The 15,994-nt window shown below is 40.3% G+C and overlaps 1 protein-coding gene across 1 annotated transcript in view; it reads right to left on the bottom strand.

The window, feature by feature from the left end:
• Positions 1–6,677: 6,677 nt before the first annotated feature.
• Positions 6,678–15,994, bottom strand: part of GAD2 (glutamate decarboxylase 2) — an 87,318-nt gene continuing 78,001 nt past the window's right edge. The window contains exon 16 of the mRNA XM_014346394.5: positions 6,678–10,470. Coding sequence (XP_014201880.2) covers positions 10,297–10,470 — 174 coding nt within the window. The 3' untranslated portion in view covers positions 6,678–10,296. The remainder of the gene's footprint in view (positions 10,471–15,994) is intronic.

The raw sequence follows: 15,994 nt of genomic DNA, 5'->3' as shown, positions 1-15,994 counted from the left end.
CTACTATTATTACACATGAAAAAAGTATCAGGCAAGGATGATGGGAGTAGGGACATCTCTAAAAATCCCATATACATTGAATATTAATATTGTTTCTACAATGAAAACAAATCCCTTTCATTATTTAGTCTTAAAATACTCACATATGCATCTGATGTAGACATTTGGTAACTGCAGTTCATCAAAGGCCACAAGAAAATAAACTCTAATATCCTTTTGGGATGAAGAAGATAAAACTGCAATAACAGCTTTGTTGCCCTCTCTTCACACTCATCTCCCTCCCCATCCTCTACTGCTGACTTCCCCTGGGAGTTAACTGGGACAGCCAATATTTAAAAAGCACTGAGTTTAGAAAGTCATTTCAAATCAGAGCTTTCTTTGCATAAACAAGGCAGATGTTAAACCAGGTGCTTTCCCTAAATGGACGTTTTGATCTGTGTTGCAGAGAGTTGTTGGTTTCCATGCAGCGGCAGATGTTGTCAAATGTGTGAATTTGTTTGAATCATGGACCAGGAAACAAACGTGAAGTAGAAGAATTGCCACTCCCCTCATTGAAGCAGGGAACCATCTACATCATGATGTAGCCCCAGAACTCACTCTGATCTGAACCAAACAGAGTGAGGCAAATATATTTTGGTAGTTTTACAGTCACAGCGTCTAATCCATCTATCGAAGACTGATTTTGAAGTTTTTTGTTTCTTTGAAATATCATGAAAGATCCTAGGTTCTGATATCATTAAATGGCTACCTGGGGAGGAAAAAGATGAAAATCTCATGATTTTGCATTGCCAGAATGAAGCCAAAGATAGCACCTGCCTGGGTAGATTGCAGTAAAATGCACACAAACAGGTAGGATTCCAACACTGAGAGGTGTTGGGATGTGTGTGAATTTGAAATGAAAACACATTTTCATTTGGCAGATCCTTAGCTTCTAGTAGCACGGAGATTACACCACAATCCACGGTCTTCCAAAGCTTTCAATTTGACTTGTAAATATTCAAGTCAATTTGAATAACATTTATTAAGGGCTAATTACTCTGAAATGCGGTGGGGAGAATCTGCAAGATTTGATGAAATTGGTGGTTCTCAGATTTACAGTTTATATACCACATAATTTTTAAGATGCAGGGGTTTAAAATGAAGTTTCTGACTCTTTTGTCAACTAAGATGTCATCACTATATTATCTTTTAAATGAAAGGATACCTTATGAACAATAACAATTTAAAAATATAATGAGGACATAATCTGAGATGAGACTGTCCTTGAAACTGAATAGCTTTAGCTTCCCAAAAACACTTCTTGGTTGTCCTGGGCTTCTCATTTGGCCACAGATTGGACCCATCTTCACTCTGCCTGGGTCCAAAGCCCAGGGTCTGGGAAACTCTACCTTAGATGACCTTTCAGGGTGTAAATGAAAAATAAAATTCTAAGCCCCCAACCATCTGAATGGTATGTGTAGGCATGGGGTGGACGCGGTGCCCACCTGGGCTGTGTGGGGAGCACCACTGTCTCTCGGGATGTGCGAATTTTTTTTTTTTTTTTTTTAATTAACAGGGCATTAGAAGATGATTTTGCCAAAATTGTCATGACTCTGAATTCTTGCTGTGGGGACTTCCTGAGTTTTCTCAGTTTTTACATCTAAGATTAGTCTTGGCTGAGGAGAAATGAGACGTGATTATACTACTTTTTCAATTGCAGGTTTAAGGAGTTCAGGCCCCAAACCCTGCCTCTCAGCAAAGAGCATTCCAAACTTAACCTGAAAAACTAGTCTGGGCCATGATGGGAAGGGAGGGTCGGACATGCCTCATTAAGCCCTCTTCCCATTTGGAATTACTGATAGATCAGACTGTTTAAGTCTGATAAGAAACATTTACAATCTAGTTTCTCTCTGAAGTCTGCTACCTGGAGGCTTCACCTACATGATAAAACCTTGGTCTCCACAACCCCTTGTCTTAACCCAGACATTCCTAAGTCTTTAGTCAATAACTTAACTCATTCAACCAACTCCCAATCAGAAAATCTCTGAATCTAACTATGGCTGCCTGCTTCCAGTTGTCCCACCTTTCTGAACTGAACCACTGTGCATCTTACATGTATTGATTGATATCTTATGTTTCCCTAAAATGTATGAAACCAAGTTGTGGCCTGACCACCTTGGACACATGTTCTCAGAATCTCCTCAGGGTTGTATCTCGGGCCATTGGTCACTTGTATTTGGCCCAGAATAAATCTCTTCAAATATTTTACAGAGTTTGACTCTTTTAGTCGACAAGGGTATTTCCAGCTGTCTAAGTCTGTGACTGGAAGGCATGTCTCTGCCCTCAAAGAAAAATGGAAAGACCAGATTTACAGATGGCAAACTGCTGGAGAACAATTCTAGGCAATACAGATGCCAGGAGTGACAGGATTACACAGACTTAATGTTTCAAGCACAGTATGTTTCGTTAAGGGTAAGTGAGGAAGGCTTTATGGGAAAGGTAAAATGCAGTCAGGTTTCAACTAGGTATTTTCTTCTTGGGAGAGATGTGGCAAATGTGAGCATCCCCTTTAGACTGGGCTACTGGGAGGGGTCTCAGGGAGCCCAGGGCTGGAAGAAGGCCAGCAGCATCCCTTAGTGGAGGAGAATGCCAGGTCCAGGTGAATATTTTCATTTAGTTCGTCTTTAGCTTATATCTATCCACCCTGTCTCTCTTCTCCTCTTGTCAAAAATTTTATACTGTCTTTCACACGCAACCATCTGCTCTCCCCATGGCAAAAACTGTCCATCTGTGGAGCCGTCCAATGGGTTCTTCCTGCTCACTACACAGAAAAAAAAAAAAATTCACTGAGACCACAGCATTGCAATAAAGAGTTTAATGGACACAAGCCCGGCCACACCACGTGGGAGACAGAGTTAATCCTCAAATCCATATCCCTGAAAATTCAGAGGCTAGGGTTTTTCAAGGATAGTTTGGAGGGCCAGGGAGTCTGCTTCTAGGTGGGGCCGCAGGATGGCTCAGCAGGGTCAGGGTCCATGGGTTCCGATGGAGCCATGGGTTGTCAGAAACGCAAAAACCTGAAAAGACATCTCAAAAGGCCAGTCTCAGGTTCTACAATAGTAATGTTATCCGCAGTAGTAACTGGAGGAGTTGCAAATCTTAGGACCTCTGGAATAATGGCTGGTAATCCTTTATGTCTACACCTTAGCAGAATTCAGGGTCCTTTCATTCTCCTAACCTGGTGGCCTTTCATTAGCTTTACAAAGGCGGTTTAGTTTTGGGGAGGGCTATTATCATTTAAAGTATAAACTAAATTTCTCCCAAAGTTTGTTGGTCCAAGCCCAGGAATGATGAAGGGCAGTTTGGAGATTACAGGCAAGATGAGGGTTGGTCAGATCAAATCTCTTTCGCTGTCATAATTTTCTCACTGTTACAATGTTTGCAAAGGCAATTTCATTTGTAGTTCCTTTACCATTTAAAAGCAATTTTTATTTTACGTTTTCCTTAGAGATCACCGGTGAAACAACAGCTCAGGGGCTGGAAGAACAGGGAGCTGGATGAAGGGAGAGTGGGCAGGATGGGGAAGGGATATGGGGCTAGTCCCCAGAGCCTGCTCCCTTCCTCAGCTGCTCTGCTCCAGGCCTTTCCTCTCTCCCAAGCCTCTCCATTTCATAGACATAGATTGTTATGCCAGTGAACCACCCACATCCTCACAGTGTGTTTTTATAGCATCACTGTTTAATTTTGGGGAAATGGACCGCTCTGGTTCTCTCTAAACGTGAGCTCTGAGCTATTGATCTTTTGGTGTTTGCTCCTGTTTTGTGTCAATAATTGAAATAAATTATAATGTTATTATTGGACCACCAAGTCCATTAAATTATAGTGGGTGTGTCCATGTGCACTTTTAACTATATAGCTATATATGTGCATATATATAACATATATGTATATACATATACTCATGTATGTGTGTTTTGATAAGCAAGTAAATTAAAAGAGTAAGACGGTTCTGATTGGCCCTGTTAATGGAAAACACCTATGAAGCTTCAGACAGAGTTGTCTGAGATGGCAAACACCGAGTTGAACTGAACATTGCCTTGGGTTTAAATTTAGAGAGGGTGTGTTCACCTAATTGGAGTAGGCAGCAGTTCTTTTAGCCAGCAAATCTGAGTGATGTTAGCTGACTCTGTTGGTAGTCTACATTGGACAAGCAGAAGATGATGCCAAAGATGACATTTCCAGCCTGGACTTGTTAGGTGGGTGCCCAGTGACCACTACTGATGGAGAGTTAGTAGTTGGGGAATTCAGAGGAGGGTAAATATTTAAGGAGGTCACGTGAGTTGACTTACAGAACTCATCATCAGTACAAGCACAAGGTTTGTTGAGCACTTACTGGGTGTCAAGCACCATGCTAAGTGCTGTGCATCCATGTTATTGAATCCACACAAAAACATCATGAAGAAGGCTGTGTTACAGGAAAGGGTCCTGATCCAGACCCCAAGAGAAGGTTCTTGGATCTCACGCAAGAAAGAATTCAGAGTGAGTCCATAAAGTGAAAGCAAGTTTATTAAGAAAGTAGAGGAATAAAAGAATGGCTACTTCATAGACAGTAGCCCATTTTTATGGTTATTTCTTGATGATATGATAAACAAGGGGTGGATTATTCATGCCTCCCCTTTTTAGATCATATAGAGTAACTTCCTGACATTGCCGTGGCATTTGTAAACTGTCACGGTGCTGGTGGGAGTGTAGCAGTGAGGACGACCAGAGGTCACTCTCATCACCATCTTGGTTTTGGTGGATTTTGGCCGGCCTCTTTACTGCAAACTGTTTTATCAGCAAGGTCTTTATGACCTGTGTCTTGTCTTGACCTCCTCTCTCATCCTGTGACTTAGAATGGCTTAAGCATCTGGGAAAGCAGCCCAGTAGGTCTCAGCCTCATTTTCCCCTGCTCCTATTCAAGATGGAGTTGCTCTGGTTCAAACACCTCTGACAATTGCTGTTGCGAAACTGGGAAACAGTCAGGGAAGTCAGGTGATGTGCTCAGGTCTCACAGCTGGTTAGTGTGGGACTGTGATTAGATCCCCAGTGATCCTACTCCAGAGCCTGCACTCTTAGCACCTACAAGAGATGCTCCCCAAACCGTGAAGAAGTGGAAAATTCCTCCTAGGCCAAGGGAATAATGTGAACAAAGGCAGGAATGTGCAGTGTCCTCTTTATCTGGCTATCTTCTACTGGTTCTCCTATAATCAATATCGAAATTAGCTAGAAATTCAGCCTCCTCTCCTTTTTGTCCGCCTGTATCCCATCTCTGTTTAAAATTGTATCTCTTTACTCCATCCAGAATTTTACCATTAGGGGCAACTCAAGCCTGTCGGGCAACCGGCACCCGACAAGGCACATCAGGCATATCTATTCCATCTGTTAAATTCCTACGGTTTTCTAGCTTTTAACCTGAGCACACCTCTTAGCCTCTGCTCCTGAGAGCCAGGGAGCAAAGCCCCTGAACACGAGACCAGAACTTGCAACTCACAGAAGTCCAGAAATAGACTCAGCACACTGGAAAATACACACAGCATATGCACAGTGGGGCATATATGGCGTTGTACTGTGTGCCTGAATTGTAGATGTCTCCGCTGTCCTGAAACACGTAGCCTCACCGGATTTTCTGAGCCACAGGCCATGGGCTTTGCTATGAAATTAAGAATTGGCAAAATGTGAACAGTAGTTGGATATTTGACATTGTTATGGTAATATTACTATACTTTTAGCTGTGATAATGGTATTGAGGACTTTTTTTTTTTAGAGTCCAGGCTAGGCACGGTGGCTCACATGTGTAATCCTAGCAGTTTGGGAGGCCGAGGCGGGTGGATCACCTGAGGTCAGGAGTTCGAGAACAGCCTGGCCAACATGGTGAGACCCCGTCTCTACTAAAAATACAAAAAAACTAGCCGGGCATGGTGGCGGATGCCTGTAGTCCCAGCTACTCAGGAGACTGAGGCAGGAGAATGGCGTGAACCCAGGAGGCGGAGCTTGCAGTGAGTGGAGATTGTACCACTGCACTCCAGCCTGGGTGACAGAGCAAGAGTCTGTCTCAAAAAAAAAAAAAAAAAGCAAAAATTAGCTGGGCGTGGTTGTGCACACCTGTAATCCCAGCTCCTTGAGAGGCTGAGGCAGGAGTATCACTTGAACCTGGGAGGCAGAGGTTGCAGTGAGCCGAGATTACACCACTGCACTCCCATCTGGGTGACAGAGTGACACTCTGGCTCAAAAACAAAAACAAAAACAAAAAAGATTCCTAATCTCTTAGAGGTTCAAATAAAAATAATTTAGTGTTGGGGATGGAGAGGGGTGGGGGAATGGATGAAACAAGATTCAGGTTCAGAATCAGTAGATGTTGAATCTGGGTGAAGGCTACACAGGAGTTTATACTATCTTCTCTATCTACTTATGTATGTGAAATTTTCCATAATAAAATATTTTTTTAAAAAATATCAGATCTGATTGAAGGAGAATTCAGAGTGGGACAAAGATATCCTTCAGAAGCTACAGTGTGGGCAGCTGCAGAAGAGTTTTTTTTCCCTACAAAAGACCCAAAGACACTTTAAGCTCCTTGACAAGTGAAGGGCCTTTGATTCTAGCAATTTGTTGAAAATCATCTCCACCATAAGACAAAGTCAAAACAATTATCCACAGGCTGAGATGTGTCCACATTTACACATTTATTTGGGTTTAGAGAGACAACACAGATAAAATACTTGGATCATACACAAGTTTATATTTGGTAGGAAGAACAGGTTGCCACATGTTTGTATATTTTATGTTTTTATTTTTTTCTGTCTTTAGTAATGGAGTAATGTTGGGGGAATGTTGATGTCATTCAGAAACACCAATTTTGGAACGGTAGTTTGGCACACCTAACTAATAAATACACAGTGTTTGCATTTAGCATTTGAGAACAGAAGAGCACGTGCAAAATGATACCCAGTTTGAGGTTCCTCATCCTGCTACTATATTTACACCTGTGCCTTCTTTGTCCATATTCTGAAGAGTAGCAACTACTCCAGTGACCAGCAGAGCCAACACCTACGATTTTGGCAGCTGGTGACACTCCATAATTGGTAACGTCTGTTCTCAGAGACAAAGTGGTGTTCACCTTGCATTTTGTGAAGTCGCACAATTCTCAAAGGAAGTTTCTCAGTAGGGGGCTTAGCTGAGGGCATGTTCTCTATTAGAGCCGATGTGGAGGGCATATAGTTAGGAAAGAGAGAGAGAGAGAGAACAGGAACAGATGCAAATGTAGTTTTCATAATATCAAAGTTCAATACAGCTACCACACAGAAAAAGACATATCAATAATATATTGTACAAGCTTTTACAGAAACACATGTTGATTTGCAACACTGTACAGTTCAGATCTAAAGTGCACAACCCCAATCTGAGGTGACAAGACAGTATTATCCAGATAATAAAGGCAACACAGTCAGAATTGATTTCCTTTTCTTTCCTCACATCCTGTGGCAGTATATGAAGTCCATACCATGTATAGGTCTCAGATAAAAACATATCACACTTGTTTGTTCAAGTATTTTAAATGATAAACACAATATTGCTGTATAAATGAAAATGGCCATGTCAGTTCTGATTAAAGCTAAAACCAAACTTTTCTAAGATTTGTAAAGAATGGGCACACATAAAGACCATGGCACTGGGAATTTGGGCTAATATTAAAAATAATCTCCCTTCTTTCCTCCCTCCCTCCCTCCCTCCCTCCCTTCATTTCCTTCCTTCCTTCCTCCCTCCCTCCTTCCCTTCCTCCCTCCCTCCCTTCCTCCCTTACTCTCTTCTGACCTGATTCCACATCTCCTTTCAAGATGATTTATTAAACTACTGGGACCTACTAGGCTTTTATTTGCTTCCTTCTTTGGGCTACAGTTGGTAAGGATTTCCCTGCACAGGCCTGAGCAAGGCTCTCAGCCAATTTGAAGGAGTACTGGGAAGGGGTAGGGGAGTGGGGAAGAAGAGCTATTGTTGTTGCTAGAATTGTTTTGCTGGAATTTCATATATAGGCACAAATTGTCCTTTAAAATTTTACCATCTCATTAACCTAAAAAGCAGCAGTTTATAATCTAGGATCTGTAACTCAAAAGATAAAGCATCCTGGAGTACAGCAGGGTTGGTTCACCAGGGCACTGGGCCCCACTGTCTTCTCCAAGAAGGACAGCAGGTTGGATCAATTAGCATCTCTGTCTCTGAAGCGGAACCTTTGGACCTGAGGCTCCGGATAGTCGGGCAGCTATGTGCTTATTCTCAGCAGGCAGTTTTGAGAAAGGAACTGCTTTCTAATGCTTTGTCTAATGCTTGGCCATTAGACAAAGCCTAGAACGGAAGGTTACTCCTTCATGAAATTCTGCGGGACAGATGAAAGAGTTTATTTCTGATTGTCATAGTGAACCCATTTGTTTTTCTAGACAGAAAGGGCCCAAAGCCATGTTCATATCAAGTTATCACTGTTTTTGCATATAGCCTAGGAGAAATAATGTAGGGGGAAGCTTATGAAAATTTCAGATGGCTGGATCCTGTGGTTATATTATAGGGCATTTCTATATGTTATATTGTAGGGCATTTCTACCCGTTGAAGGGCAGGGCCTTCTCTCTTCCCTTGTATACCTGCAGTCTGAGTACTGAACTACCTGGTCCATTCAGAAATGGAGAATGTTCCTAAATTTGCATTTGCAGTCTGCATATCAATCTATTGTTCTCCTATCAGCATTTGGAATCTGATGATGTGTGACCCCATAAATATCTATGGAAGCTTTTGTTAGCTCATGTTTTTCTATCAGGTTCACAGAGAAAGAAGGATGTTTTAAAAATACTATTTTGAATTCTAAGGATCTTATTATTTCTGCATATTCTGGTCACTTTGGATCTCGATGGGAGATGGATAAAGGAACATCTTAAGATAATGCCTCAAAATCTAGGGTGAGAGGCTCATTTCATGGAAGAAAAACAACCATCCATGGAATATAAAGTAACTATTTTGGGTCCCAGTGGTAGGGAGTCTAGTGGGAGAGACTTTGTGGGGAGGAATGGGGAGGGGATGGAAATGCGCAACTGGCCTGGAGGTAAATTTCTCTTTCCTGGACAGTGGCAATATGGCGCCAGGATGATGTCATTATTGTCCCACAGAGATCTCTTCTCCCAAGGCCAACTTTAATTTTCTGGGCTCACCACATTCTGGGAGTGTGCTTCATTCCTCTTTGCTCAGGCTGATAAGGTTTTATTTTTATTTTCTCTAATTAATTCAAATGACCTAATAAAAGAATACTATTTGGAAGATGCCTCAAGAACTAGCATCAACCTTCTGTTCAAAACAGGCTGAATTGGAAAGCAGAATAGAGACAATTACCCTAATTTAATCTGAGATGAAGCCTGGTTTGTCACGCTTGCAGAGTGAGTCCACTAAGAGTAAAATGGCTGGAAAACTTAAAGGGGAAGAGAATCTTACTGCCAATGGGATCAATTATTTTAAAGAACTCACAGTATTCTTTTGTGTTTGTCTTGAAATACTAACTTTAGAGATGTGATAAGCCATAACATGTATAGAAAGAAGCAATAATACCTTTTAAGAATTTCGTGGGTCAATGTTTCAAAATAACTTTGCTAAGTGTTTTATTGTGCCTCCATTAAGAGAAAGGAAAAAAAAATCTGGCTTAGATTTTATATCTGCCCCTGCAGTTTGTATAACCTATATAAAATAAAAATCTATATGTTACAAAATAGGATATCTTTTTTAATATATATATTTTCCTTTTGTAAAATTATATGTATTTAAATACATTTGAAATGTTGCTATAGGTAAATTAGAAATTTTTTTCTAATACTATGAAAAAGGCAAGAGTTTTTATTGTCAACATATATTTTATATTTACTTTGTCCTTTTCACTGCACCCCAAAGAACCTTTTATGATTCAGGGGCAATTTGGCACTATTCAGTCCTACTAGTCTGAAGTGAAAATAAAGTTTGCTTTGCACACTATATTAAAAGTAAGGGAAGTATTTATAACAATTTTAAGCTTTTCCTTATTGATTAGAACATAGCCTTTTGTCACGAATTCTTAGAGAGGTATTCTAAACTTAAGAAAGGACTTTTAAAAGGAGCAATGTCTTTTTTGTTTAATTTTTAAACTCTACTCTACTTTGACACCACAATATAGAAATAGATTTACTTTGGAACAAACTACAAATACATTCACACAGTTTGTGACAACTTAATTGTCTACCTAGAGAAGTGGAACAGCTTGGTGAGCAAGGTTATTATAAATCTTGTCCAAGGCGTTCTATTTCTTCAATCAGGAAGTCAATGTCTTGGTGAGTTGCCGCTGGGTTTGAGATGACCATGCGGAAGAAATTGACCTTGTCTCCCAAGGGTTGGTAGCTGACCATTGTGGTTCCATACTCCATCATTCTGGCTTTAATCACTGGAGCCACCTGTGGGACAGACCATATCAGCATGGTGACTTTCTCCTGGGACTCTCCCCTGAGTCAAAGAACCCAACAGCAAGCAGCGTCTTTAGTTTTTAGCTCAACAGTCAGAACCTTATTGTTTTCTCTCGAAAGAGTTACCTCCAAGTTTTCTTGGGATCAGAGAATTAGAACAGTCTAACACATTCAAGATCCTGCAAGTGATAAGAGGAATAATAAGTGATAGACTATCAGGTGCCTGCCACCTTGTCCTTGACTTTCCAGTTAGTGTTTTGGGAGGATGGGATGAATCTAGTATTGGTCCCAGGCTAAATGGGTTAGCAAGACATTTGGGGGTGTTTTCCCCCCACAGTAAATGTAAAAACATTGGAAATAAACAGTTCAGAGGATTCTTACCAAAATGTAAGTTTGAGTGTCAGGTGATATATGAAGATAAGCAGACTTTTGGCAACTTTCTTGAAACCCCAGAGCTTTCTAGTTTCTTTTCGTTCTCTCTTTGCAGTGCCTCACTTTATAAGATATTTTGAAAGATAATCCTTAATAATGATGATAATTAGCTGGGACAAAAAGCTGAACCCACAAGGACTTAACATATGTTTCATATCACAGACAGGATAGCATACCACAGACAAGATTATACTCTATTTATGCCAGATTGTTGATTATAGCCTCAGTAGCTCTCTATTGTATATGAAATTAAGTTTAAACTCTAGTTCAGTGCAAAGACCTTTCATCATCCATTTATGAGGCCTCATCTTCCACTGCTTGCCAAAATGAATCTTCAACTCTGACAAGACTCCTTTATTAAATAGCTCTTGAATTTACCATACGTATTTTTATCCCTTCACACTTGTCATCAGTGTTACTATGTCATACTTGTTCTCTGTGCTTAGAATCCATCCCTTTTCTCTTCTGGTTCATATCCTACACACACTTCAAGATTCCACCACAGTCCTACAACTGCTATGAAGCCTTTCCTGACTTCTAGTGTCCATCAGTAGCTCTCTTCCTTTAAGCTGTAAACATATCATCCATGATCCTTCCCCATAGATTCTGACTATATGCTAATTTCCTACTATCCTCTTACTTTCGAGCAAATACATTTTCTTTCTCTACCTCAACTGTCAGGTCCTGGAGGGCAGACACAGTGTCTTCTACTGTTTTTGTTGTTGTTGTTTACCAGCACAGTGCTTGGTTCATTTTGGGGGATTCCTAAATTCTTATTGCTATAAAGAGTAGCATAATAGAAACAGCTATCTAGGAAGAAGCAAAAACTTAAATCATGTCTAACTGTACATACAGTCTATCCACATATATTTACCACTGGAGTTTGTAAATATATAATATCTGATCTTCATTGCTGCAAATGGTAGATAGACATCAGAGAAACTTTTAGACTTCCTTGAGTTTCATATGGTCAGAAACCCGGTTCAAAATGGAGACCATGCCTTCTATCACAGCTGGATTTATCTTAAATAGACAGTTCAATTCAAATGGAATGCTGTTATGAACATGTGACTTATAAATATCAACTCTTAAATAATCATTGGTTTATAATGAAGTTTTCATCTTCAAAGTATCCAATGCATAAAATCAGCAACGTTCCCATTGGGTCCAATCATTTGTTAGTTACCAAAGACAAGGTCAACAGGTAGACTTCACCTTCACTTCTCATTCTGAACCTAATTTCCTTATCTAAAAATGAATGTGGATAATTCCAGCATTGAGATCTTCTGACTCTACGTTGAGTTCTTATATCCCTTCCCACCCCTTGTTCCATGGGGAGGAATGTTTCTCTTGGCCTGATCCTTCTTTCACCTAAAGCATTAAGAATGTATGCAGAGCACTGGACTCATCCCAGGGAATAAATAAGAGGAAGAATTAAAATATCTCAAGTCTGAGATTAACTTCTGAAAGTAGATCTACTAGCATATTCCAGCCAAAGGGGCATGAAATTTATCCTTTGTGTTGTGAGGCGTGTCAAGTCAACATGGTTCCTGCGAAGATAAATCTCAGATTAGAGAAGGAATTCCAAATCCACTTGGCTGCAGGAATTTAAGGACAAGTCACATAACTATTCCTTAGTTTTATTTGTATAATAAGTCACGCTTGCCCTTTAGAACTGATAAAATAATGACAGAGCTTTACTCAGTAAATTAAAGTCTCATTTAGTTTTCATGGGCAATCCAAGCAAAAATACAGAAGAATGGCACTAATTATTAAGGACAATCATCTCTAGCTTCTCAGATGAATGCAAATCAAAGGTTAAAAGATTAATGCTAACAGCCACAAGCAAACAGATTTGGGCATAAAGTAAGATTGAATCCCCTCAGTTCCTGAAGCAAGCTGAATTGGCAGAAATCACAGCTGTCTAAATACATATGACTTTTGGTTGCTTCCAGAAAATGCTGATGAACTAAAATTAGCCGGAACATGAACATCTACTTCGTTGTATATTCACTCATTGCAAATTAAGAAAGAAAATAAGATTCGGACTATTCTGATGAATATATGTGATCTGTGGGGCCAAAATAGACACTCCTATATCAACTAAGATGGGTCCAGGGTTCAAGGCCTGGCTGGAGGGCAAATTACTAAATTCCTAATGATTGAAATTCCCTAACAATAGGCGCTATGAGACCCCCTCCTTACCCTGATTTACTAACCAGACCACTATAACTCTGACTAGACAGAAGACTGACCTTACACACATTCTTTCCTGGTAAGCAATTGCAGACCTTAAGCCAGTTTTAGCAGCTTATAGATGCGGTGCACAAACTGTGTTTATGTCCTACAGTTCACCTTTTGACACGAAGAGCCAAATTTCACCTCATTCTAACACTAAAACCCTGCCCCGAAGTAAACATGGGATGTATGTTACATATATGTTTACTCATTCTGCATGTGCTCAGCTCCCTTCATAAATATGGATAGCTTTCCCCCAAAACCTACTGAATATGTATGACTCTACTGTGTGATACAGGCCCTGTGAGGCATAAAACCCAACCTGCCCTTCCTCTCTTGGAAGAGAGGGCACCTTCCACACATGCTGGAAGCTGTCTCTTCCCGGTTTGCAAACTGATATCATCAGTAAAGCTCCCCTTTCTACTATTTAGCCATCCCAGTGGTCTTTTGGATGAAATACATAGAGATTTCACTTATTTCTAGGCTTTTGTACTTTTTGGTTGGATTCTTAGTTTTCCTAAATAAAGAACGCGAGTTGAGAAAGAGTGGTTGCATGTTGAAGAATTCGCTAAAGGTATAGTCAACAAGAGCTCTTTGGGGCCTGCCTTAAGAATTTTAGGGTATTGTCTTCTCTCTTGTGCCATTAGCTTTTTCAGTCCTTTAGAAAGCAATAATCAGGGGACTTTTCCATAATTGGAATCCACATTTGTCCCTTTCAAAGAGGGTGCATAGTAAAGCATTATGAAATAAATTAAAAGATATCACAGAAATGTATTTTTCACTATGTCTTAGAAAACCTCTTTGTTTTTACATTTTGGAAGACTGCGAGAAATTTTTGAAAAATGTAAAAGCAGAATAATTAAATGAGAAATTCTAAACTGTTGGCTAGGCTTGGTGGCTCATGCCTGTAATCCCAGCACTTTGGGAGGCTGAGGTGAGCCAATCACTTAAGGTCAGGTGTTCGAGACCAGCCTGGCCAACATGGTGAAACCCTGTCCCAATCCTGTCCTGACCAAAAAATATAAAAATTAGCTGGGTGTGGTGGTGTGTGCCTGTAATCCCAGCTATTCGGCAGGCTGAGGTGGGAGAATCACTTGAACCTGAGAGGTGGAGGTTGCAGTGAGCCGAGATGGCACCACTGTACTCCAGCCTGGGCAACAGAGTGAGACCCTGTCTTAAAAAAAAAATTCTAATATGTGAAAATTTCACCAATTAAATCCTCTATTGCACTTAATAACACAGACTTTCAAAGAGTCTGTATTAAATATAAGGCCAGGCTACTTCCTTACAAATTTAGTATTAAATCCACTGCTAACCTTTGAAAAGTCCTCCAATCAGTGTAGGACTATAAAAGCTGACAGAACCAGATAATGATCAAGAATAAAAAAAATTAAAATAATAAGATAAAGAACCAGAAACACAAGAGGTGATCAATAGACCAGCCCTTTTGATTCTTGTTTGGTAAACATTGGCACAGCCCACTTGCTGCCCCTCCCTGTGTCCAAGGCATGTGTGTGGCGTCACATCCTCATAGTGCCCCAAGCATTCATCATCTGCACTGCCTCAGGGACAAAGCGCCATCTGCAAGATTATAGTCCTGACAGAGCAGCAGGAAGCACACTGACTGGATTCTCGTGTTTACCACCCTCATGAAGATATGACTGTATTTGCTTTATTAATAACTTCTGTTATCCAGATATTTGTCCCCAAACTAGTGCACTCTGGAAAAAGGCTTATGAGCCACTATTAGGTTTCCTAAATGTTGTTTCCCTTCCTTATTCTGGAATATGCCTAAGGTATTTGCTATAGACTGAATTTTTCTGTCCTCCCAAAATTTATATGTTGAAATCTTAACCCCTCAATGTGATGATATTAGGAGATAGGGCCTTTGGTAGGTGATTAGTTCAGGAAGGCACAGTCTTAGGGACCCCAGAGAGCTCCCTTGACCTCTTTCTGCCATGTGAGGATACAGGGAGAAAAAGGCCATTGACGAACCAGGAAGTAGGGGTTCCACCAGACACGGAATCTACTGGCACCTTGATCTTGGACTTTCCCGCCTTTACAACAGTGAGAAATAAATTTCTGTGCTTATAAGCTACCCAGTCTATATTAGTCTGTTTTTGCAGCCCAACCACGCTAAGATACAATTTTAGCTCAACAAACGATTTTTGAGTTCCTATTGTGCACTACAGCTATGAATCAGGCAAGATGGTACAGAGTAATTCTCTGCCTTGTCTTGTCCAGAATTTAACTTTGTTCTTTTGGTTCACATAAACTGCACAGGAAACTCTGCATTTCCCCCCATTTTGAGTCTATATCGGCCTGGACCAACAGAACTCTGTGCAGTGATGAAGATGTTCTATATCTGCACTGTCCCATAAAACAGCCATTGGGCACAAGTTGAGTGACTGAAATGTGGCTAGTGTGATTGAAGAACCAAATTTTTGGTTGAATTTAATTTTAATTGATTTAAATTTAAATATGAATAGCCACATGTGGCTATTACTACCATACTGGACAGCACAGATTATTTCACCTCAGTTCTTTTCCCTCTGGTACTGTGTGTGTGTGTGTGTGTGTGTGTGTGTGTGTGTGTGTGTGTGTGTGTGTGTGTGTGTGCATATGAATATTTTACTGGTTCCTGGACATGATACTTTAAGAGCGTCACACTTAATAAAGAACTTTCCAATAAGTCTGAAAAAATCATCGGCATACATGAACAAAAGTTAAACTTGGTATTCATGTGGTTCTATTTTCATTTCCAAATCTGAATTGCTGAATTCTCTTGATTACAGTAATAAAAATGGAGAAAAATCAGGAGAATTCATTTTGCAAACCCCGGAGA

Source organism: Pan paniscus, chromosome 8, assembly GCF_029289425.2.
Source record: "Pan paniscus chromosome 8, NHGRI_mPanPan1-v2.0_pri, whole genome shotgun sequence".
NCBI lineage: Eukaryota > Metazoa > Chordata > Mammalia > Primates > Hominidae > Pan > Pan paniscus.
The sequence above is the reverse complement of the archived record's forward strand: the minus strand, read 5'-3'. Positions and strand labels throughout refer to the sequence as shown.